This window comes from Cucurbita pepo, chromosome 2 (genome assembly GCF_057944985.1).
Source record: "Cucurbita pepo subsp. pepo isolate OVF chromosome 2, ASM5794498v1, whole genome shotgun sequence".
NCBI lineage: Eukaryota > Viridiplantae > Streptophyta > Magnoliopsida > Cucurbitales > Cucurbitaceae > Cucurbita > Cucurbita pepo.
Genome location: NC_141799.1, coordinates 9687323 through 9713946, shown reverse-complemented (window position 1 = coordinate 9713946; position 26624 = coordinate 9687323). Strand labels below are relative to the sequence as shown.

The 26624-nt window shown below is 33.3% G+C and overlaps 2 protein-coding genes across 3 annotated transcripts; both read left to right on the top strand.

The window, feature by feature from the left end:
- Positions 1-183: 183 nt before the first annotated feature.
- LOC147793596 (uncharacterized) lies at positions 184-21603 on the top strand. The gene is made up of 3 exons (XM_087121366.1): positions 184-540; positions 631-2961; positions 21520-21603. Exons 1-3 carry the CDS (start codon positions 184-186, stop codon positions 21601-21603), a joined length of 2772 nt encoding a protein of 923 aa, XP_086977492.1.
- On the top strand, positions 21271-23754 carry STOP1 (C2H2 and C2HC zinc fingers superfamily protein). 2 transcript variants are annotated; one of them, XM_023669517.2, is made up of 2 exons: positions 21271-21562; positions 22086-23754. In XM_023669517.2, the coding sequence occupies exon 2, from the start codon at positions 22117-22119 to the stop codon at positions 23656-23658; it is 1542 nt and encodes a 513-aa protein (XP_023525285.2). In that variant the 5' UTR covers positions 21271-21562; positions 22086-22116; the 3' UTR covers positions 23659-23754. The 2 variants fall into 2 exon arrangements, with proteins under 2 accessions (XP_023525285.2, XP_023525284.2); XM_023669516.2 differs by having other exon boundaries at positions 21272-21570.
- The last annotated feature ends 2870 nt before the right edge of the window (positions 23755-26624 follow it).

Genomic DNA, 26624 nt, shown 5'->3' with positions numbered 1-26624 from the left:
TTATTTAAGAGTATGACGTCATGTGTTGCATGCTGAGTAATTTTGTTAATAGCATGATGAATGTTTACTTCTTTGGCATTACGATGTATTGTATAGTGTGCGTATTGATATATATATATATATATATATATGCATAGTATTAAGGCCTTAGACTTAAGCAACCTTATATTGGTTTATAGAACCATGCCCGGAGCACGAGGAAGAGGAAGAGGAAGAGGAAGAGGAAGACGAGGAAAGGGGCGACCCCGTCGTAGAGAAGTAGGACGAGGTGTGGCGGTAGAGGGCCCACCTCAAGAAAGATCAGAGACTGGGCCGGTAACAGTTACGCCGCCCCCAATCTTACCTCCAGTTGAGCTACCTCCTCTAGCTCCACTACAAGCTGAGCCTCCACCACCAGTACAGCCTCCACCACAAGTAGAACCTCCACCCCAGCCTACCCTACCACTCCAAGTCGCACCTGAAGCTGCACCCCCAGTGGGTGGAGTAGATGCTAATACTAGGTTAATGTGTGACTCCATCCAAGCCCTAATTCAAACCTTGGTAACCAATCAGCAAGCCAGTCTACAACAGGCCTAGGAACAAGCCCAAGCACAGGCCCAGGCACAAGCGTTGGCACTGGCACAAGTACAGGCACAGGTACAGGCACAGGCACAGGCACAGGCACAGGCACAGGCACAGGCACAGGCCACTGCTCAGGCCAATACCCCAGTAAACCCTCCACAACCTGTTAGATGTTCAAACTGGATAAGGGATTTCAAGAGATACGACCCTCGACCATTCACTGGTTCCCTAGTAGACCCCATAGAAGCCCAAATGTGGATTGCAGCGGTGGAAACCACCTTTGAGACTATGGAGTGCCCAGAGAACCAAAAGGTCGCCTGTGCAACCTTCGTCCTACAAAAGGACGCAGAGATATGGTGGAGAGATAACAAAACCCTCCTTAACCCAGAAGGGGGACCAATGAACTGGGAACGATTTAAGGAGGTCTTCCTTAAAGAATATTATCCTAAGTCAGAGCGACTTAAAAGGCAGCAGGAGTTCGCCCACCTGGTACAGGGAGGACTCACAGTAGAGAAGTACAACCGAGAGTTTAATAAACTCAAGAGGTTTGCACCGTCCATGGTGGACACTGAGGAAAAGATGACAGAGAAATTTATATTGGGTTTGGAACCAAGAATCCGCCGCATGTTGGAGGCGTTCAACCCAAAGACCTATGAGGAAGCCTTGAGAACTGCCAAGGCTTTAGAGAAACCAAAGGATGAGAAACGACGTGAAGAGCCAGTTATAATTGGGCAGAAGCGTCCTCATGAATCAGGAGGCTCTGACCGTCCACCACTAGCACGTAGGCACCGTTCCAATAACAGACCCTCTCCTAGATGGGATGAGCGACGCCCTCCCCGACATACTGATAGGAATCCCAGGAATCAAGATGGGGCCAGAGGGAGGAGAGAGGAAGGGTGCACTATCTGTGGAAGACTACACGGTGGGAGGTGCCTGGCTGGCAGCCGAGCGTGTTATAGATGTGGTCAAGAGGGGCACATCGCCGTGAACTGCACGGCCGGAAATGCTGCAGCACAAGCAAACCCACCCAGAGTAGTAGAGCGAACGGATCAACCAGCACCACCGCGAGCTCAAGCTAGGGCATACGCGTCAACCAGCAAGGACACTGGGAGGTCCGATGCCGTGGTGACAGGTACACTATCCATTTTAGGTCATTTCGCTTTTACCTTATTTGATTCTGGTTCCACGCATTCCTTTATTTCCATGCCTTTTGTTGTACAAGCAGGGTTCGAATTAGAACCCTTATTGCATGAAATGTCTGTAAGCACCCCTGCGGGGGTAGACTTAGTATCTAGGGATAGAGTAAAGGATGGCCAAGTAATCATAGGGAACCAAACTTTAAGCGTTGACCTGATAGTGGTAAACATGACAGATTTCGACGTCATACTAGGCATGGATTGGTTAGCTGAAAATCGAGCTAGTATAGACTGTCGCAAAAAGGAAGTAAAATTTTCACCACCGACAGGACCTACCTTTAAATTTAAAGGCACAAATACCGAGATTACCCCTAAGGTAGTCTCGATGATGAAAGCAAAGAGGTTAGTCCAACAAGGTGGATGGGCTATATTAGCATGTGCTGTAGACGTGAGAGGAAAGGAAGAGACCCTAGTAAACGTGCCAATAGTAAACGAGTTCCCAGATGTATTTCCGGATGACTTACCTGGTATACCCCCTTCCCGAGCGGTCGACTTCGTCATCGAACTCGAGCCGAGAACTGGGCCTATTTCCAAAGCACCTTATCGCATGGCGCCAGCAGAGTTGAAGGAACTCAAGGCGCAACTGCAAGACTTACTAGATAAAGGATTCATTCGACCTAGCGTGTCCCCCTGGGGTGCGCCAGTGTTGTTTGTTAAGAAGAAAGATGGATCGATGCGTCTGTGCATCGATTACAGAGAGCTAAACAAGAGAACCATAAAAAACAAATATCCTCTGCCTAGAATAGAAGACTTGTTTGATCAACTCAGAGAAGCAACAGTATTCTCTAAGATAGATCTTCGGTCCGGTTACCACCAAATTAGGATTAATGAAAAAGACGTACCAAAAACAGCGTTTAGGACAAGGTACGGTCACTACGAGTTTGTAGTGATGTCATTTGGCCTCACCAATGCCCCAGCTGTATTTATGGAGTTAATGAACCGGGTATTCAAAGAATGCCTAGACATGTTTGTGATTGTGTTCATTGACGACATCCTCATATACTCGAGAACTGACCTAGAGCATGAGGAACACCTCCGAAAAGTCCTAACCACCCTAAGAGAGCACAAGTTGTACGCCAAGTTCTCCAAATGCGAATTTTGGTTACGACAAGTCTCCTTCCTAGGACACGTGGTGTCAAAGGATGGAATATCTGTAGATCCCACCAAGGTCGAAGCGATCACAAAGTGGGAACGCCCAACTACGGTAACGAAAGTAAGGAGTTTCCTAGGATTGGCAGGATATTATCGAAGGTTCGTGCAGGACTTCGCTAAAATATCCTCGCCTTTAACAAAGTTAACAAAAAAAGGGGTGCCATTTAGATGGGATGATGCTTGTGAGGCAAGCTTCCAGAACCTAAAAGAGAGATTGGTAACCGCCCCGGTACTCATAGTACCCGAGAGCTCAGAAGGATATGTGATCTATAGTGATGCCTCCATGAAAGAACTGGGATGTGTGTTAATGCAACACGGCAAGGTTGTCGCATACGCATCTCGTCAACTTAAAGAATATGAAAAGAACTACCCTACCCATGACCTAGAGTTGGCCGCTGTAGTGTTCGCGCTGAAAATCTGGCGACATTACCTGTATGGCGAGAAAACCCAAATTTTTACCGACCACAAAAGTTTGAAATACTTCTTCACCCAGAAAGAGTTAAACATGAGGCAGAGAAGGTGGTTAGAATTGGTGAAGGATTATGACGTAGATATCCAGTACCACCCTGGGAAAGCAAATGTAGTTGCAGATGCCTTGAGTAGGAAGACGGTCCACTCGTCGGCCCTCATTACGAGGGAAGTAAGGGTACAAAGAGAGTTCGAGCGAGCCAACATAGCTGTAGCGACCGAGGGAGTCATAGCACAGCTGGCCCGACTCACGGTACAACCTACGCTTAGGCAGAGAATTATTGCCTCCCAACGAGAGGATCCTAACCTACAGAAAGTCCTAGGACAGCTAGACGAAAGTCCAGTAGATGGATTCTCGAAGTCATCAGATGAAGGACTATTGTATCAGGGACGCTTATGTGTTCCAGCAATAGAAGATTTAAGGAAGGAAATACTGATGGAAGCTCACAACTCACCATTTGCGATGCATCCAGGAGGTACTAAGATGTACCAAGATTTAAAACAACACTTTTGGTGGAAGAGTATGAAGAGGGATGTTGCCGGGTTTGTGAGCAAGTGCTTAGTTTGTCAACAAGTGAAAGCTCCAAGACAAAAGACGGCGGGGTTGTTGCAGCCCCTAAGCATACCGGAGTGGAAGTGGGAAAACATAGCGATGGACTTCATAGTAGGTTTACCCAAAACGCCCAAGGGCTATACAGTGATCTGGGTAGTTGTCGATAGGTTGACCAAGTCGGCACACTTTCTACCTGGGAAGGTTACATATACAGTTGACAATTGGGCACAACTGTACGTGAAAGAAATAGTAAGACTACATGGAGTTCCAGTGTCTATAGTGTCGGATCGGGATCCACGCTTTACGTCAGCGTTTTGGCGCGGACTTCAAAAAGCACTGGGTACCCGCCTCGACTTTAGTACCGCTTTTCACCCCCAAACAGATGGACAAACGGAGCGTTTAAACCAAATTCTAGAGGACATGCTACGCGCTTGCGTACTAGATTTTAAGGAAAGTTGGGATTCCAAACTACACCTAATGGAATTCTCGTATAACAACAGTTTCCAAGCAACTATTGGAATGGCACCGTTTGAGGCCCTGTACGGGAAACGGTGTAGGTCCCCACTGTGTTGGGACGAGGTAGGAGAGAAAGAATTAGTAGGACCCGAGTTGGTTCGACTCACCAATGAGGCTGTCCAGAAAATTCGAGCGAGGATGCGTACCGCTCAAAGTAGACAGAAAAGCTACGCCGATGTAAGGCGTAAAAGCCTGGAGTTTGAGGTGGGGGACCCAGTATTCCTCAAGGTGGCACCTATGAAAGGTGTGTTAAGATTCGGACATAAGGGCAAGTTAAGTCCTAAATTCATTGGACCATTCGAGATCCTAGAGCGAGTTGGTCCGGTAGCGTATAAGTTAGCCTTACCTCCAGCCCTCTCAGGAGTACATGATGTATTTCATGTGTCGATGCTGAGGAAGTACATTACGGATCCTGTCCACGTAATAGACTACGAACCACTCCAACTCAATGAAAATCTGAGCTACGAGGAAAAACCAGTAAGAATCTTAGCTAGAGAGGTAAAAACCTTACGCAACAGGAGTATTGCGTTTGATAGTTGGATTTGGAGAGGTGGACCATGAGTAAAAATATTGGATTCTAACTCACTAATGAAGAGAAGGTTGAAAAGACAAAAGTTATGCAAAAATAAGTCAAAACATTGTCTATACAAGAGAAGATCTGAAACATTTAATAGAAAGATTATCTTACCCGATCATTGAAAGTCAAAATGAGTGATAACTTCTGCTTAAGAGTATACGTTAGGATGTCTATATAAGAGAAGATCTTAAACATTTAATAGAAAGATTATCTTACCCGATCATTGAAGGTCAAAATGAGTGCTAACTTCTGCTTAAGAGTATAAGTTAGGATGACAGTAGCGACTTTAGGTAGTAGAAATTTAGAGTTATTATATGATGTGTTTCAATTTATAATATAAAAAAATAATTAGTCTCCAATCCAATATCTACACGTATAATGTATAATGTATAATATATATATATACTATATGTATTTACATACATATATGTACCTACTTACATGTAGATAGTTTTTGTCTCGATTTCTTAAATTTTGAATTTTGTAAAATAACATTTAATTTATTATCGTAGGTGAGGTACAAAATGAAGATTAATCCCTCTAAAATGAAAGACGTTAATTTAATGCTTCGACACCATAGTGATGTCCTGTATTCAATACTTTACACTATCCCATAAGGTCAATGTTATAAGAGCGGTACCAAAGTTAGGTACCAAAGTTAGTAAGTTTTGAAAATGTAGGCATTACTTGCCCATGAAAAATTTAAATTACTAATATTTTTTTATAAAAAAAAAAAAATTGCCAATAAGTAAACAACTGTGTTTTGTAATTTTAACTAACATTATTTAAATGGGTGGAAAACGTATTTCAGTCCTAAAATGTTGCAGTGTTCAACAGTCAATTCAATGAAGAGAAGGTTGAGAAGACAAAAGTGATGCAAAAATAAGTCAAAACATTGTCTATATAAGAGAAGATCTGAAACATTTAATAGAAAGATTATCTTACCCGATCATTGAAGGTCAAAATGAATGATAACTTATGCTTAAGAGTATACAAAGGTTATGCAAAAATAAGTCAAAACATTGTCTATATAAGGGAAGATCTGAAACATTTAATAGAAAGATTATCTTACCCGATCATTGAAGGTCAAAATGAGTGATCTGAAACATTTAATAGAAAGATTATCTTACCCGATCATTGAAGGTCAAAATGAGTGATAACTTCTGCTTAAGAGTATACGTTAGGATGTCTATATAAGAGAAGATCTGAAACATTTAATAGAAAGATTATCTTACCCAATCATTGAAGGTCAAAATGAGTGATAACTTCTGCTTAAGAGTATACGTTAGGATGACAGTAACGACTTTAGGTAGTAGGAATTTAGAGTTATTATATGATGTGTTTCAATTTATAATATAAAAAAATAATTACAGTCTCCAATCCAATACATGTATAATGTATAATGTATAATATATATATATATATATATATATATATATACTAATGTATTTACATACATATATGTACCTACGTACATGTAGATAGTTTTTGTCTCGATTTCTTAAATTTTGAATTTTGTAAAATAAAATTTAATTTATAATCGTAGGTCATGTCCAAAAAACGTTATGCAAAAATAAGTCAAAACATTGTCTATGAGAATATCTGAAACATTTAATAGAAAGATTATCTTACCCGATCATTGAAGGTCAAAATGAGTGATAACTTCTGCTTAAGAGTATATGTCTATATAAGAGAAGATCTGAAACATTTAATAGAAAGATTATCTTACCCAATCATTGAAGTAAAAATGAGTGATAACTTCTGCTTAAGAGTATACGTTAGGATGACAGTAACGACTTTAGGTAGTAGAAATTTAGAGTTATTATATGATGTGTTTCAATTTATAATATAAAAAAATAATTACAGTCTCCAATCCAATATCTACATGTATAATGTATAATGTATAATATATATATATATATACTAATGTATTTACATACATATATGTACCTACGTACATGTAGATAGTTTTTGTCCCGATTTCTTAAATTTTGAATTTTGTAAAATAAAATTTAATTTATAATCATAGGTCATGTCCAAAATGAAGATTAATCCCTTTAAAATGAAAGACGTTAATTTAATGGTTCGACACGATAGTGATGTCCTGCATTCAATACTTTACACTATCCCATAGGTCGTTGTTATAAGAGCTGCACCAAAATTAGTAAGTTTTGAAAATATAGGCATTACTTACTCATGAAAAATTTAAATTACTAATATTTTTTTATAAAAAAAAAAAAATTGACATCAATGATTGCTAAACAATTGTGTCGTGTAATGAAAATGTATTTTAGTCTTAAGATGTCAATAATACAGTGTTCAACAGTGCTAGTTGAATTTGGAAAGAGGACCATGAGTAAAAGTATTGAATTCTAAAAAAACTAACGAGGAGAAGGTTGGGAAGACAAAAGGTTATGCAAAAATAAGTCAAAACATTCTCTATATAAGAGAAGATCTGGAATATTTAATGGAAAGATTATTTTATCCGATCATTGAAGGTCAAAATAAATGATAACTTTGGTAAGAATAATCAACAATTACTCTTGTATTACGTTGATGTGTATTGGAGTGCATTGTTACGCGTATTGATATACCTACGTGTTTTTACTTGATCCTCCGAATAAAAACCTTCTTTACACAAACATAATTCCATATGTTAATAAGAATCATACACATAACTCCATATGAAATTACGCAAACATTAAAAAGAAAAAATAAGTGTCCACAAATATAATAGGTACTAAAAAGATGCAGCAACATGCTTCTAAGTGTTTTGGTTCGCATAAATATTCCTCTTTAATATAACCAATCTCGAGTAATACGTTAGGTTCAAAAGTTGCTGGTTAACTTTCACAATTTTCAGAAACTTTGTACACTAGCATAATAAGAAACCGAAAGCTTAGTAGGTAAAAATATGACTAATGTTGTATTTCTTCTAGTAAGTTTTGGTTAGAAATAGTACTGATAAATAATATAGATGTTGAGAAGGTGGGTAGGATAGAAGAGGAAGTAAACCCTAACATTTACGGGAGAAAAAAATAATAAATATAGAGTTAAACTGTTTGTTATATGTGTTTTTTTTTTTTTTACATTTTATGATAATAAAATATTTATTATTTTATAAGATAAATTTATAAATAATTATTGAAAAATTAGTGTTTATTTTTTATGTATTTTAAATTTATAAATAATTATTTAAAAACAATTGATATATTTTAAAGAGTTTAAACATACCTCTAAAACAAAATAAAAAAGCCCATAAATGAGTTAGAAATACCAATTAAATTCTATAACATTATTTATTATTTTCATAAATGAGTTAGAAATACCAATTAAATTTTATTACATTATTTATTTATATATAACATGTATATATTTATATATATATATATATATGGTATATAGATAATTTTTTTTTACTGATTTTAAATAGATCATTAGGTAATTTTTTTAAATGGCACAACAGCACTACTAAAATTTATTTGAAAAAATTAATAAGTTAAATTATTATAAATATTTTTTTTTCAATTTTTAAGAATAAACTCTAAAATTTATTTTAGATAAATAATAACTCAATTTTAAAAAAAAATTTAAATTAAAATATTTTTTTATTATTTTAAGAAAAATTTGAAGTTATATCGTTTAAATATATAAATCTTTTCCTAAAATATACCTTTATTTCTTTTATTATATTTTCTATGTTAATTTACCTTTAATTTAATTTAGTTTTAAAATATTTTTTTTAATTAAAATGTTTTTTTTATTGTTTTAAGAAAAAATTGAATTTATACAGTTTAAATATATAAATCTTTTCTTTAAATAAACTTTTATTTCTTTTATTATATTTTCTATAAAATTGAATTTATACCCTTTAAATATATAAATCTTTCTTTTAAATATACTTTTATTTCTTTTATTATATTTTCTAAAAAATTGAATTTATACCTTTTAAATATAAATCTTTTCTTTAAATATACTTTTATTTTTTTTAATTATATTTTCTATGTTAATTTATTTTCAATTTTCTTTTATTATATTTTCTATGTTAATTTTTCTTTAATTTAATTTAATTTTAAAATATTTTTTTTATTATTGTAAAAAAAAATTGAATTTATACTGTTTAAATATATAAATCTTTTGTTTAAATATATTTTTATTTCTTTTATTATATTTTCTTACTCTTACCAGAAAAAATTCAAATAATATTGTTTTATTTATTTTAGAATAATATTCTTATATTAACCCCACAAAAATCATCCATAGAAAAAATGTTTTAATTCTCTTTTTGTAAAAATAAATTCTCTAATTTCATCCTCATTTTTAATTTTATATTATAGAATAATTTAACTACTATTAACAACCATCTAAAAGTAACAAAATTTAAAAAAAATAATTAGGATTACAGTATTATGTCACAAAATTTTCAACCTCAACCCTCTACAATAAATAAATAAATAAAATAGAAAAAAAAAAATTATCTATCTAATATGAATTAATAGTTCAATTTTTTTTTAATAATTAAATAAAATATGGACTAAATTTATAATTGGTTTAAAAAAATATTTTAAAATTTTTAAAAGTTTCACTATTTTTTAAATTTCAAAAACTAAAAAATAAATATAGTTTTAAATGTTAAAAATGTTAGGTAAATTTTTAAAAAAATATCTTTCAGAAATTATTTATTGCAAAATAAATAAATATTTTATTGAAAAAATACATATATATATATATATATATATATATATATATATATATAGATACCAAAAATAATAAATAGGGAGTTGTTACTAATTTCTACTAATTAGCTCATATGCAGAATATATTCTTTAAAACGATATCATAAATAGCATAAATTTCGAACAAATTTAAAACATCTTAACTTTAAAACAATGTCATAGTCTTACGTGTTCTAACACATAATACTCGAAAAAATTGAAAAACAAATACAAAATAAATTAAAAGTAACGTAAAATGCAAGACAACTTATCCTAACTTATGACTAGAAATTTAAATATGTATTATCATATGCACGTGTCGTGGTCTCTACTTGCGATGCCACTGTGATTCGTACATGGGTGCCTTACCTTTACCCGAAAAATACTCAGTAGGGGACTCCTTGTAGTCTTGTCATTGACGATGGAAGTTGCACCAATATAGCATGTACCATGTTGATCAAAAGGTTGCAAATTCTAACTCAACATCATCAACCTTAGGTGTTTCAATGGCTCGATGATAGTGGAACAATGAAGGTAATTTCTCAAGCTTTAATATTTTTTACGTTGGGAAAATACAAAGATGAATCTTTGTCATGTGTTATGTGTTACTAATGTTTGTTGGGAATATATCGTTTGGCTGACTTTGATAATTTGATAGAAAAGTCATGTACAATAGTTATTTGAACAGATATTCTTTTACGATGGTAGAAAATCCACTACTTTCTGTTATGCAAATGTATTTGCGAGATCATTTACCGTTGATAAAAGAGGAAAGAATTTGAGGAAAAAGAATTAAAAAAAATGAAAAATTAGAAAAAAATCAAAAGAGGAAAAAAAAAATGAAAAGAAGAAGGGAAGCAAGAGAGGAAATTGAGAAAAAAAAAAAAAAAAAAGTAAGGATTCAAATTTTTTTTTTCACCAAAATTTGAAATCTTATTCTAAATTAAGGCACGAAGACTTAATTGGCTAAGATGCAATCTTACCAAATCTGCCTGGAGTGAAGCCATTTCACTTTTCTATCTTTTGCAAAAATAAAAGAAGGAGATCTAACTTACCCATAAATTTTCTCTCTTTCCCTTCCTATCAAATCTCCTTGGAGTGAAGTCATTTCCAATTTTTCTCTTCCAAAATTTGCAATCTTTCTTTTGTTTCTTTCTCCGGATTTTTTTCCTTCCCAAAATCTGCCATTTTTTGTTTCTGTTTCTTTGTTTTGCAGATCATTTTGCAGTTGGAGGTGTTGGGGAGATATTTGGGGAAGGTGGAGAGAGGGTTGATAATTTACTTTTTACTTTTTTTTTTTTTTTTTTTTTTTTTTTTTTTTTTTCTTTTTATTTTTTGGGGTGGTTACAGGAATGACCCCCTTTGTGATCGCGTAGCTCTGGAACGCCCCCAACTCGACTAGCAGCTTGCAAACACCCGAAAAAGAAGGAAAATGGATGGGTACAAAAAAGAAGTCTTGACTCATTTCTACACTAAGTACTCAACCTAAGCCATCTACTTATGTAGTCGTAGTGATAAGGATCACGATGTTCCAAATGTTCCAACTGAATCTACTATACGATCCAAGGCCAAGAAGATTCAACAAGTATTCCTTTTTCATCTATTGGATAGGCTCGGTTCAATCATTATTGCATGTGTGGGTAAGTTAGATCTCCTCTTCTTTTATTTTTGTACGAGATAAAAAAGTTATTTTAGATCTATTTTTTCAATTATTTAGATTTTTGGATATCTTAACCAAAATCAAAATTGATTGAAAAATTGTTTTGTCAATTGCATGGACCATCATTTTTTGGAAAGAGAAGAAAATCATAATTCATTGATGCATAGTCAGTTTTATGAAGGAAAATTAGAATGGATTGTAAATGAAAGATGTGAAAAACTATTATTGTTTGCATCCACAGAATATAATATTATAACAAACTATAGTTGGATTGAATGATTCAAAGCAGCATGAAATAATATTGACATATTTTCAATTTGAGTTTTAGAAAATTTAGAAACAATGAAAACTTGGAATTCGATTTTTACTGAGACCGTTTTAGAGCCGTATTTCACATTGTTAGTTGGATTATTAATTAAAATGTGAAATACTAACAAAAGGTGACGAACGGTGGGATATGAAGCGAACTCTAGCAACCTGTGGAGCAGCTCTCGAGGAACGGAAGCTTACGTTAATTAAATTAGAGAATACTTCGGCTAAGGCCAACCAGCTAAGTGGTCTTACCATAGGATAGGCTAAAAATTGTATGAGTTACGATGATGTATGAACTATGTCGTACGATTCGGTATATGAGTTATGATGATGTGTGAGTTACGATACTTGATGATGTGCTCAGTATATATATATTTTGATGAATGTCGTACTTGATATGTTTGATGCACTTTGTGGCAATATGATGAGTATAATAATTGCGTGACGTTTACCTTAATATGATGATGTTTTCCATATTGAGCATGCTATATGATGATGAGTGTCATATTACATCATGTCGTTAGATCGACATAGGACACAACCCTAAGAGCGTGAAAATGATATTAATATAAATATCCACGAGTATGTGTTACCTAGAGTAACAAAGAGATGAGACTAGAGGGTTGTGTCAGAAGAGACGTTATGATGGATTTAGAGGGACCTCATGCATATTGTATGTTCATAAGCATAGGGCTACTTCCCCTAGAGATGATGAGTGCGGACGCGCACCGTATGATGAGCGCGAATGCGCACAGGTGCGAACGCACACAGATGAGGGTGTTCATGAGACGCATGACACTATGGGGTTCCGCTGACCTCTGGACGTCGCTACAGATTAGTTTGACCAGAGGGTCGAGGGGGTGTGCGAGTGCCCTGGGGATTCACACTCGCACGTGTGAGTCGTGTGTAGGGAAGTACTACACATCCAATTTGTCCGAGACTGGAGGCCACCTCTAAGATGATTAGAGATAGGTCCCTAAATCATGATTGCATGTGTTTGCATTTGCATGACCCCTATAGTGGGGCCACTTACTGAGTATTCTTTGAAATACTCAGGCCGTGTGCCACATTATTTTTCAGGTAAAGGCAAGGCGCACTTGTACGGAGGACAGCGGCATCGCGAGCAGAGACTGTGGCACGTGCATAGGGTAGATTCATATTTAAATTTCTAGTTTAAGTTAGAATATGTTGTTTTGCATTTCATTGTTTTAAATCATTTTGTATTTGTTTTTGTTTTCTCTAAATTTCAGTATTTCATATCTAAACACGTAAGACCATGACTGTGTTTTCCAGAGAAAAAGTTGTTTTAAACGTTTTTTTTTTTATTTACGTTATCAATTATGTTCATGTAAGAGTTATATTTCCGCATTATACATGAGCATAAGACGTTAGTAGCGACTCTGAGTATGTGGAAATTTAGGGTCGTTACAATTCCAAAGCGTCAATCCTTCTTTGTATTTTTAATCTTTTGTATTTTATGTTATAATTTTATCTCAATCTCATCTTCTCCTTTGTAAAAATTTGAACGACATACTCTTCTAATTTGATTTCTTTTTTTTTTTAAATGTTGTGTTTGTCTTTATTTCTATATTCTTACTTGTACAAGGATGATAACATCGTACAAGGATCCTATAACATTATTTATGCAAACATGAAAGCCCAAACATAGTTCCATATATTAATAATAATCATAAATATAATTCCATATGAAATTACGCAAACATTAAAGAGAAAAAAAAAATGCATAATATAATATGTACTAAAAAAGATGTTGCAACATGCTCAACAAAAAGCTTTTGTTATGTATAAATATACTTCTTTAATATAACCAATTCCGAGTAACATCTTAACTTCGAAAGTTGTTGGAAACTTTGTTCCAATTGTTCGACATCAAAAGTGATGAAATACAAGATAACATGACACGTTGCTGGTTAGCTTTCACAAATTTAAAATTTTCACGAGGTATAATGAGAAGAATAACATAGTTATGGGGAAAAGCAGTGTTTTCAAGATGATGTTATGCTATTGTTCACATTATAATTTTAATAATGATGTTTTAAGAGTTAAATTCCACGTAAGAGTGTAAGTTAGGATGACTTTTAAGAGTTAAATTCCACATAAAAGTATACATTAGGACGACGTTAGTAACTTTAGGTAGCAGAAGTTTAGAGTCATGATATGTTTCCATTTTTAATATATAAAAATAATTACCGCCTCTAATGGAATATTTAAAATTATATACCTACCATCTAATGTATAAAGGTATATATATATATATATATATATATATATATATATATATATATATATATATATATACATATATATATATATCATAATGTATGTAGATAGTTTTTGTCTCCATTTCTTAAATTTTGAATTTACAAGAAAGACCTCAATTCAATGCTTCAACACGATAGTGATGCCCTGATTCAATACTTTCCACCATGCCATAGCCGGTGTTAGAAAATGTAAGTACTACGTACGCAGATTAAAAATTTTAATTACTAACATTTTTTAATAAAAAAATTGCAATCAAGGATGGCTAAACACCTGTGTTCTTTACTCTTAACTAACGTTTTCATGTTATTTAAATGTGGTAAAAAATGTATTACCCTGGTTAGATTTGGAAAAGAGGACATAGGTAAAAATATTGGATTCTAATTAACTGAAGAGAATTGGAAAGACAAAGGTTATGAAAAAAAAAAAAAAAAAAAAAAAAAAAATCAAAACATTGTCTATTACAAAAAAAAAAAAAAAAACGTAAACATTTGATAGAAGGATTATGTTACCGATCATTGAAAGTCAAAATGAATGATAACTTTGATAAGAATAACCAATAATTACTTTTGTATTACGTTAATGGGTGCTTTCTTACTTATACAAGGAGCACAAGGATGCTTCAATTGAAAACATTCTTTACACAAATATACCCAAACATAATTCTATATATTAATAAGAATGATAAAAACATAGCTCCTTAAATTACCCAACATAAAAAAAAATGTCCATAAATATAGTAGAACATCCTAAATTGTTTTGGTCCGCGTAAATATTCCTCTTTAATATAACCAATCTCGAGTAACACTTTAGGTTTGAAAGTTGTTGGTTAGAACATTCCGAATAACACCTTAGATTCGAAAGTTGTTGATTACAATTTTCACAAACTTAAAGTTTGTACCCTAGGCATAATAAGAACATCCCGAATAACACCTTAGCTTCGAAAGTTGCTGGTTAACTTTCACAATTTCACAAATTTAAAGTTGGTTAGAACATTCCGAATAACATCTTAGATTCGAAAGTTGTTGGTTACAATTTTCACAAACTTAAAGTTTGTACCCTAGGCATAATAAGAACATCCCGAATAACACCTTAGCTTCGAAAGTTGCTGGTTAACTTTCACAATTTCACAAATTTAAAGTTTATACCCTAGTCATAATAAGAACGGAAAATTTAGTAGATAAAAATATAGATTTTTTTGGTTTGAGTAGATACTGCTAAAGAAAATAGTACTGTAATAGAAATAACACCTAAGTGGGTAGAATAGAAGAGAAAGTAAACCAGTTATTTTAGAAAAAATAATAAATATAGACTTGTTTACTACTCTTCTGTCTCATCTTTTTTTACTTCATTGTAGGCTAATAAAATATTTATTTCTTTTATAGGATAAATTATAAATAATTATTGAAAATTAGTATTATTTTAAATTTATAAATAATTATTTAAAAACGGTTTATTATTTTAAGAAGTTTAAACATACTTCTAAAACAAAAAAATACCCTTTCATAACTGAGTTATAAATACAAATTAAATAGAAGCATGTATGTATATATATATTGTATATAGATAGTTTTCCTCTCTTTTTGTATATATTTATATATATATATATATATATTAACGGATGTTTTTACCATACATTATATACCTTTTTGAAGAGTAGGACTTAAATTCTAAAATTTATTTGAAAAAAAATACTAAGTTAAATTATATAAATATTTTTTTTTCTAGAAAGTAAACTCTAAAATTTATTTTAGATAAATAATAAGTTAAATTACTCCATTTTAAAATGTTTTTTTTAATTAAAATGTTTTTTTTTTTATTGTTTTAAAAATGTTGAATTTATATCGTTAAATATATAAACCTTTCCTTTAAATATCTGTCGGTCAATATATACTTTTATTTTTTTATTATATTTTCTACTTAATTTAATTTAGTTTGAAGATTATTAATAAATTATTTGGTTTTATGGTTAACTAAATTAAATCATATTCTATTATATTTTATTAAAAAAATTAATTGATTTGTGAAAAATAGATGAGCTATTTGAACATGTTAAAAAGAATTGGTTAGATTTGTTTTATTATATTAAATATTGGTTACATGTTGGTAAAAGAAAAACTTGTAATTCAAATATTTTAAAAAATCTAATAACAACAATACTCTCTATTTTGTAAACAATATAATATATATAATATTATATTATTTATTTTAGAATAATATATATAATATTGTTTTATTTATTTTAGAATTATATATATATATATATATATATATATTTTCTTTTGATGTTAATATAAATACTTTTAAAAGAAAAAAAATCAAATAATATTGTTTTATTTATTTTAGAATAATATTCTTATATTAATCCAACAAAAATCATCTAGGAAAAAAGAAAGCCTTAATTAAGAAACCAAAATAAATTCACTACAGGAATGATGAAATAAATTTTCATTTTTATTTTCATTTTTAATTTTATATTATATAATAATTCCACTCTTAGTAACTATTGTTAACAACCATCTAAAAATAATAATTAGAATTATAGTATTTTAGAATTATAGTATTATAAATTTAAGTAGTGTTGACTAGGGTAAATATTCCTTATCCGCAAAATTTTTAACCTCAACCCTACAAAATCAATAAATAAATAAATCGAAAAAAAAAATAACATCATTGAATTAATAGTTTAAAAATATGGGCTAAATTTATAATTTGTCTACTAAATTATTGGAAGAGTTTCACTATTTTTTAAATTTCAAAATATAAAAAATAAATATAGTTTTAAGTTAAAACTGTTAAGTAAATTTTTAATAAATATTTTTTCAGCAATTATTTATAAATTTTTTCATTGCAAAATAAATAAATATTTTATTGAAATAAAGTGGAGAAGAGATATATGAGAGAGCAACTAACCTAAATTTCTAATAGTGATTACTAACTTTTACTAATGAGCTCATATGCAAAATAACTCTTTAAAACCACATCATAAATAGCATAAATTTCGAATAAATTTAAAACATCTTCAACTTTAAAACAATGTCATGGATACTAAAAAAAAAATTGGAAAACAAATACAAAATAAATGGAAATAAATTAAAAGTAACGTGAAATGCAAGACAACTTATTCTAACCTATGACTAGAAATTTAAACATATATTACCCTATGCACGTGTCATGGTCTCTACTTGCGATGCCACCGTCATCCGTACATGGACGCCTTACCTTTACCCGAAAAATACTCAGTAGGGGACTCGTTGTAGTCTTATCATTGATAATAGTGGAAGTTGCACCATTGTAGCAAGTACCATGTTGATCAAAAGGTTGCAAATTCTAACTCAACATCATCTAAAACCTTAGGTGTTTCAATGACTCGATGATAGTGGAACAATAAAGTAGTTTCTTTAGCTTTAATATTTTTTACGTTGGGAAAATACAAAAATGAAGTTTTTTGTGATGTGTTATGTGTTACTAATGCTTGTTGGGAACATATCGGTTGGCTGACCTTGATGATTTGACAGGAAGTCATGTATGATGGTTATTTGAATAGATATTCTTTTATTTGTAGATTTTTTTTTTTTTTTTTTTTTTTTTTTTTTTTTTTTTGAGATGAAATGTAAGTGTTGGGTTTTAATGTCCTAAAACTTATAGTTTGTAAACAAATATATATTCTATTTTCAATAAAGTTATTATTGATGTTTATTCAGTAAAAATTGTTATTGAATAAAGTGAACTTTACGATCATTAATCTAAATCCAATAAACTAAGAACACTCTGGCTATAGTATGATTACTTGAACTATATGTAAAGACATAAGAGTGGATCAAGTTCAAGTATATAGTCAAAATGATCTATAGTATAAGGATAAGGCTGAGTACCTTATTCTGGGGACACTATGGATGCGGCCCACTTTTGTATATGATATAAACAATGTGATCACTAAATTGTGCATGTGGAGACATGTGAGTGGGGGCGTCCTATGCAATGAGTATTACATAAGATCGGACTATGAAGAAAACCACTCTCACTTTATAAAGTCGTTTACTGTTGAGACTGATTTTCTTTTCATTTGATAACCTAGGTAACTCGGTTTTAATCCTGAGCTAACCATGAACTCCTGTTTATTCGGAATCATCCTTAGATTTGCATGGGTGAGAGTGGCTCTACTTCGCCGACTCAACAGGCCTCCCATTTCAGGGGTAAGACTAGGTGAATGGCTGGGAACGTGGGGTGCAAGACGAAATTCACTCCTACCCACTTTTAGGGATAGAAGAAAGGTAGTTCCCTTAAGCACTGACTCCAGGTCTTGAACAAGGGGCCCCACCCTCTCATTGGCCTGAGAGGGATTCGGTTTACTGGTTGGACCACAAACCAATTGTTCATTAGAGGATCAGTGAGACATAAGGAACAAGAAGTAACTTCAGGGGTAAAACGGTAAATTGACCCAGCTCTAGTTACGAACAATCTGTGAAGGATCGACTTACTAATCATGGTTATATCAGATGGACAGAAATATATCTATAGTGAGGGGAGTGCAACTACTAGCCTATAGTGGAGTGTTCTAGTAGTTAACGAATGTTGGTTAACCAAGTTAATGAGTTTAATCGGTTAATCTTGGATCGTTGGAGCCCATGATCTATAGGTCCATTAGGTCCCTCTGCTAGCTCATATCGGACTAAACCATAGAACAGTGTGACGAGTGAGTTCGAAGTGTTCGAATTCAAATTAGGGAATATGCGTTACATATATACGATATATTTAACCGCAATTTTGTTTTATTTACGAATTAAACGAAAAGAGAGAATTTGAGATATTTAAATAAGATTTAAATATCTTAATCAATTATGTGTCGGAATTGATTGGGATTGGCATTTGAATTAATATTAAATATTAATTAAATAGTTTAATTAATCATTTAATGTTACTTTAATTTGAAATTCATTATTCAAATTAATTGTTTGAATTAAAATGAAGAAAGTCAAAATGTTGACTTTCATCTAATGGAAAAATCCATGTTAGTGGAATTTTGAGGTGTCAAAATTTGGTTTAACCAAACAATGTTTGCCAAATAAACCCCACAAGTTTGAGTGGAATTTTGAGTGTCAAAATTTTGTTAACTCAAACATGCATGCTTGCCACATAATCCCAAACATTTGAGTGGAATTTTAAGTGTCAAAATTTGGTGATCTCAAGTTTGTATGAACATGCAAACTTGACTCTTTAAATAGAGTGATCATGATACTTGGAAGGGATTCTTTCGTCTTGATGAAAAACCTTGAGAAAAACCTCTCACAAACACTCTCTTTCACATATACAAAATTCCTCCCAAGTTTAGTCACTCACCGGATTCCACAATCCCGTTCTAAGGCCGGAGGATAGTGGAGAAGACACTAGTGGTGGTTCGAAACCAGTTTGTGAGGCAAAAGGAGTTTGAACTATAAAAGGTTAGTATTTAAACTCATTAAATTTTAATACTTATGTACATGCTAGTTATTTATAATAATTGATGTTCTAAAAGTGCTTAAGATCCAAATTGCTTCCGCATGTGTTATATTAACACCAACAGTAAGAAATTGATTAAATATTTATGTAGTTAGTGAAAGAAAAGTCCGGAAGGAAGTGAGAAAGTTGAAATTAAGGTTGAGTTAAGTATTTAAATGATGTAGTTCACTAGTTATACGATGTATTACTTTTTACAATCAAAGATTTACTAGCAAAAATTGTTAACTTGTTCTAAATTGAGTTACTCTACAATCTAACTTGGTCAACACTTATAACTAAGATAGAATGTATCACAAGAATAGAATGAAACTTAGAAATGATACTTATGACTTAGTGGCTATGATTTATTCTCCCCTCTAAATCTAATTGAAAAAAAAAATAAATAAATAAAAGTCACTTTCATAAGTAATTTCCCACCGTTTCTGCACACGGCATGAAATTATAAAATTAAAATAATAAATAAAGTTTTTTAACCAATTATCAATCAAATGTAATTCATAGTAACTCAACTATATTCACTTCTGAAGATCCAAATGGTCATTCCTCAATCGAATTAGCTTATAACACATGCAATAATGATTGAACCGAGCCTATCTAATAGATAAAAAATGAATGCTTGTTGAATCTTCTTGACCTTGAATCGTGTAATAGATAGAGTTGAAACATTTGAAACATCGTGATCCTTATCACTAGGACTACATAAGTAGATGACTTAGGGTGAGTACTTCTATTGAGTGTAGAAATGAGTCAAAGACTTCTTTTTTGTACCCATCCATTTTCCTTCTTTTTCAGGTGTTTGCAAGCTGCTAGTCGAGTTGGGGGCGTTCGAGAGATACACGATCACAAAGGGGATCATTCCAAAGCGTCAATTCTTTGTCTATTGAGTCTTTTGTATTTCATTTTATAATTTTATTTCAATCCCATTTTCTCTTTTGTAATAAATTTGAACCCTCCTAATTATTTAAATTTACCTTATTTCTACCCTTTATTTTATTTTACTTTTTCTTTAATTTACTTTTGGTCTTTGCCTTTTTAATCACGGCCCAAGTGTCAAACCTAAAACTTATTTCTAACCTAAGAACAATATGTTAGGATAAGCATATGAGCAATAAATTATTATTGGAACTCCTACAGGTTAAGTTGCATCCCGTGACCCTATTCATACATTTTTATTTACGTTATGATATCTAAACAAACTATTATGATATGATTGCTATGCCGATATGACCATGTGTCCGTCTTGTGTGACAACATGATGAACCAATATGTATCCATATCTAGTAAAGAATTCAAGTCATGATTTTAACGTGGGACTTCATGCATCTATTTCTATGATCATGGATCATCTCTAACATGTTGTATATAAACGCGTATACCATGATATCATTTTCATTATTTTTTTCTGTTGATTTTCACATATGCATATACCACAATGGTCAAGCTTAGGGGAACACTACCAAGCCTTCCTAGTGAGTTCATGTGCGCATGAGTAAACTATGTGTAGAGAAATATTATGCATTTGACTCGATTGTTGAGAGAGCTTCCACTCAGTCTGAACCTTAAATATTATGCATTTGACTCGATTGTTGAGAGAGCTTCCACTCAGTCTGAACCTTCCCGGGTCGTGATTCCCAACCCATTTCCCTTCCTTTTTAGCTTCCAATTTCAACACACTCTCCATTCTTCACTCCAATGGAGAGGAATCATTCAACTTGGATGGGTCCCATTTCCCTCCCTTCTCGTCTTCTTCCCTCTTCCTCTAATCCCCTGCTTCCAAATCCACTCAAAACCCCACCAATCCACGGTTCTCGTTCTTCAATCCTCCACTCCACGGCCCTGATTCCTGGGGTTGACCGATCCCCCAACCCCATCTCAGCATTCCATTTTGGAAGCCCAGACCCCAGAAAGTCATCACAGGCTGCTCTTCCTCCTCTTTAATTATAACCCACTTCACTTTCGCTTCCTCTCTCTCTCTCTCTCTCTCTCTCTCTCTCTCTCTCTCTCTGTTTTTGTTTTTGTTTTTGGAGCAGATTGATTCAACTTCTGAAGGGTCTGACAAACAATCGCGAATCGGTAAATCGGTAAATCTTCCCATGCGTTCTTCTGGATTTTAGCAATCGCGCTTGTTTGGATTGGATTCTCTTGATTTCGTTTGAATTCTGTTTATCGGTGATTTCGTTCTATGTGTTGGTTGATTGAGATGGAATTAATTTGGAGTTTATGATGATGTTTGGGGATGATTGAAAGAGAGACAAGAAGTTTGCAAGTGTCTGATTGTTTGTTTGTTTGTTTGTTTGTTTGTTTTTCGTCAACATTAATCTGGAAAGTATGATTTGTATTGTTGATTTAGATTCGAAAGTGGAGTATATGTTGAATGTTTGAAGGGATTAATCAATGGAATGAAGTGGATTGGGGCTCAATTTAGGGATTTGACTATGAGATTCATATTTTGTGTGTATTTTCCTCTTTTCGAGCCAGTTGACTTTCTTTCTCAATTATGAACTTGAACTCTTCTGTGCTCAAAATAAGTTGTTGAAACTGATTGCTTCGGCCTTCTTTCAACTGAGTTGGAGAATTTGTTTGAAACTCGTTGTAGATCCAAGTCAAACAGTACTGAATCTTTGAAGATGGATCCTGAAGATAGTTTGTGTAGTTCTGAAGTTTGGACAAAATCTTCATCGTTTCCTAATATTGATGCCCAGCAACCTGAACAGAAATGGGTAGATACTTCCATTTTGGACTATGCTATGGACCAGCCTTTTCAAGAATTTGAAGAACAGACCGAATCGAAGGCGTCCTTAACGTGTAACTCGAATCAACAAATTGGAATCCTGAATAAAGATGGTGATCAGATGAATGCAGCAATTCTAGGCAGTAAGGTTCAAGATTGGGATCCAAGAGCGATGCTAAGTAATCTGTCTTTTCTAGAGCAGAAGGTTCATCAGCTTCAGGAACTTGTGCATTTGATCATTGGGCGGAGGAGCCAAGTGTTGGGGAGGCCAGATGAACTCGTAGTTCAGCAACAACAGCTGATAACTGCTGATCTAACTTCAATTATTGTTCAGTTAATCTCAACAGCAGGTAGTCTGCTTCCTTCTGTAAAGCATAACTTTTCTGCAGCTGTTCCTCTGGTCGGGCAGCTAGAGGCGCCGCTCGACAGGGTTCTTTTTGCATCTGAATCTGGGACGAAGAATGGCGTTGTTCAGTCGCAACATGGTGATGGAACTAAACTTCCCGAGGTTCCAACCCAAGTAGACGAGAGTAGCAAGTATGGGAAGGAACGGATTGAAGAACACGAATCGAAGGATGAAGAAGACGCAGATGAAAGCGAGAACCTCCCCCCAGGTTCATATGAAATATTGCAACTAGAAAAAGAAGAGATCCTAGCACCTCACACTCACTTCTGTGCAATATGTGGAAAAGGGTTCAAGAGGGATGCAAATTTACGAATGCATATGAGGGGTCACGGTGACGAATACAAAACCGCTGCTGCTCTTGCAAAGCCGAACAAAGAAGCGAGTTATGAGACGATGCTGATTAAGAGGTACTCGTGCCCCTTCACGGGGTGCAAACGGAACAAGGATCATAAGAAGTTTCAGCCTCTAAAAACTATTGTGTGTGTTAAAAACCATTACAAGAGAACTCACTGTGACAAAAGCTTCACTTGCAGCAAATGCAACTCCAAGAAGTTCTCAGTAATTGCTGATCTCAAAACACACGAAAAGCACTGTGGGAAAGATAAGTGGCTTTGTTCTTGTGGGACTACTTTCTCTAGGAAAGACAAGCTGTTTGGACACATTGCTCTCTTCCAAGGCCACACTCCTGCAATTCCTCTCGAAGAATCGAAGGGAACAGCCATGTCCTGTGATCGAGGAGAACGCTACGAAACAGCGAATAAGCTCGGGAGTATAAATTTCAGTTTCGGGTCGATTGCTTCGGGAGGAAGTTCAGTTGAAACCATAGCAGCAGCAGATGCAAAAGGTGGTGTTGATGATCCTCTTACATATTTCTCGCCATTGAACTTCGATCCGTGTAATTTTGGTGGCTATCACGAGTTTCCTCGACCACCATTCGAGAACGCAGAGAATGCGTTTTCGTTCCTTATCCCGACATCTAGCAATTACAACCAAAAATCTGGCGCAGAATCAAGCTGTAATAACCTTGAATGAATAATATTTCCTTAGCCCCTTTGGTTTTCTGTAAAATTGCAACATGCTGTACTTCCTGTAGCTTCCTCAGCCCCTAAATGAATTATTTTGCTTTAATTCTTGTGTCTTGCATTATTTTCAACCTCCCATAATTCAAAAATTAATTTTTTTTTTAAAAAAAAAACTAATATTTTCTTCGTAGGATGACCCACAAGAACTTTCATACTTATTTTTTGGTCGGACTAGCATTCTTTGGTACTATTGCCGGACATCCGATAGGAGTAGTGACCATCGTAACATCATGTTAAACATGACGATTATTTTTCTTTTCATAATGTACCTGTCCGTACTCATCATAAGAAAAAAAATCTCTCGATGAATGTGACATACAATAATGCATGAGGTCCCGACATTTTTCAGAGTAATTAAGTTAGGTAAGACAATCCCTTCAATTTTTCTTCGTATCATATCATTTTATAACATAATATTTACATATCATGCAAATAATATATCCTTCAACCTACCATATCATGTCATGCACGTATCATATCCTAAATTGTATCATATCATAATATCCTAAATTGGACTTATTGCTCTATTATAAAAAATGATAGCTTGGTTATTCATTTGCATGCCTCGCTCATCGTTCGTGTTGGGTTTGAGATTTTTGGTCTCAGCAGCAATTATGTCCGATGATGAGGTGAAACCCAAATCAACCGTGTGACAATAAAAAATCCAAAAATCTTCAAGTCAATTAGCTATTTTCAAAATTTAACAAAAACTACGTCGTTGTCGAGAATCAAATCCAGTCACCAGCATAACAAATAAGAATACCAACCGCTATACTACAACAACTTTAATTTATGCTCGCCAAATATACAAACCAATTGTCGGGATTAAATAACATGTTCATTTTGGCTAACTTAGCTATTCTCCACCAACCTTATATCTGGTGGGCCGATAAAAATGGAAGAATAAATATAAAAAATATTTTCTAAAAAGAAATCGGGGATTGAACCTGAATCACCTGGCTTGCTAATACCAAAACTAAGCTCAACTAACTACCTTCCAATCATAGGATAAATATAACAAATATTCCATATCAACTAACTATAATATCGAGGATCAAATTTGGGTCACCCATAACTTGTATCACCGTACTAGCTTTACAATTATCCGAGTAGCAAATACCATCAAACAAACTATAACTAATTTAATGAGTCATTCACTCGTTCATACTTACACATGCATAACTTAATTTTTTAGACAAGCATATGACTACTCGCAAGATCAACTAGGTACCACGGCTGCTGGCACCAGACTTACCCTCCAATTGATCATCGTTAAGAGATTTAGATTGTACTCCCTCCTTGTGTCAAGATCGGGTAATTTGCGCGCCTACTATCTTCCTTAGATGTGGTAGCCGTTTCTCGGGCTCTTTCTTCAGAATTGAGCCCTAATTCTCCATCACCCATCACTACCATAGTAGGCCACTATCCTACCATCGAAAGTTGATAGGGCAGAAATTTGAATGATGCGTCACCGACACCACAAAAATACTTACCACTATACTATAATAATTGTTACAAATCATTTAATACAAATAATTCATGTAGAGACATGTGAGTGGAGGTATTCTATACAATGAGTTTGTATAAACTTGACCAAGAAATATTTAATCTCTCTTTATATTCCATTAATTGAGAAGATTAATATTTCACATGATGATTTGTAGAGACTCGATCTTAATCCTGAGTGAGTTATGAACTTCTGCCTGTGAGTACTTGTCCTTTGATTTGTATGAGTGAGAATGACTCTTGTAGCTGATTCAATAGGTTTACAATATTGGGGACTTGATCAAATATGAAGCAGGAAACATAATATCATGAGATGAAATTCACTTCTTTCAATATAAGGAAAGTAGATGAATTTTTCTCTTCAATGCTGATTTTGGGACTTAGAACAATGGAGCATCACCCTCCCTAGCTTGAGAGGGACTTGTTTATGATTGAATCATAAACAAATTGTTCATTAGAGAATCAATGTACTTCGGGTGAAAGATGTAATTACAGAGATAAAACGAATTTTTGATTTAGACGTAATTACAAACAACTCATGAAGAATTGAGTTGTTTGTAATGATTATAGCAATCGACATAAATTTGTCATTCAAGGCATAAAAGTGCATCTCTACATTTAGTAGAGTGACCTATATTTAATAAATGAAAATTGTATTATTTGAGCTTATCTGTAGCTTATCTGTAGCAACACTAAGAAATTAGATATTTTAGATACATTAAATAAAAAATATATATTTGAAATTTGAATAGAAATTAGTTAAATATATATTTGGATATATTATAATATTTAAATATAATAAGATATTATATCTTAATATTTATTTAAATATATTATTGGACAAAAATTCTGTAAGAGTAACGGTAAATAGTACCTTTAGGTTGAACCAAAATGTCATATGGATCTCTTACATTTTCTCGGGGGAGAATTCTCTCCTACTCCTATCCTTCAAGATTTTCTTTTAAGAGAGGTTCCCACGAGCCTTAATCTAGTGTTCGAGTCATAATAAGAAAAAATTTGTGGAATGTGGAAGAACTTCTACGTTGTTGAAATAATTTAAGGAGGGTTGCAAGCTACCATTTCTACAAAGGTTAGAACGTTTGTCCTCATATTTATTGTTTTCTTTTAATTCTTAATAAAATCAAAACAGTTTCCAAATGTTTTTGCTATATCGATAAAGAGTTCATTCCCTTGTGTCATAAGTAGGAGCCCTTAAGGAGTCGATGTTGATCGCATTCCGAGGAGACAATCAACGTGGGATAACTGTTCCAATAGAATGAACTTCCAAACTAGAACTTCAAGTGATTTAGACATAAACAAGAATAACTGTTTTAAAAACAAGCACCAACGGTCAAAAAATGGAAGCCTCAAGTCGTACTTTTAAAAGTTTAAAAGTAAAATATCTTTCCC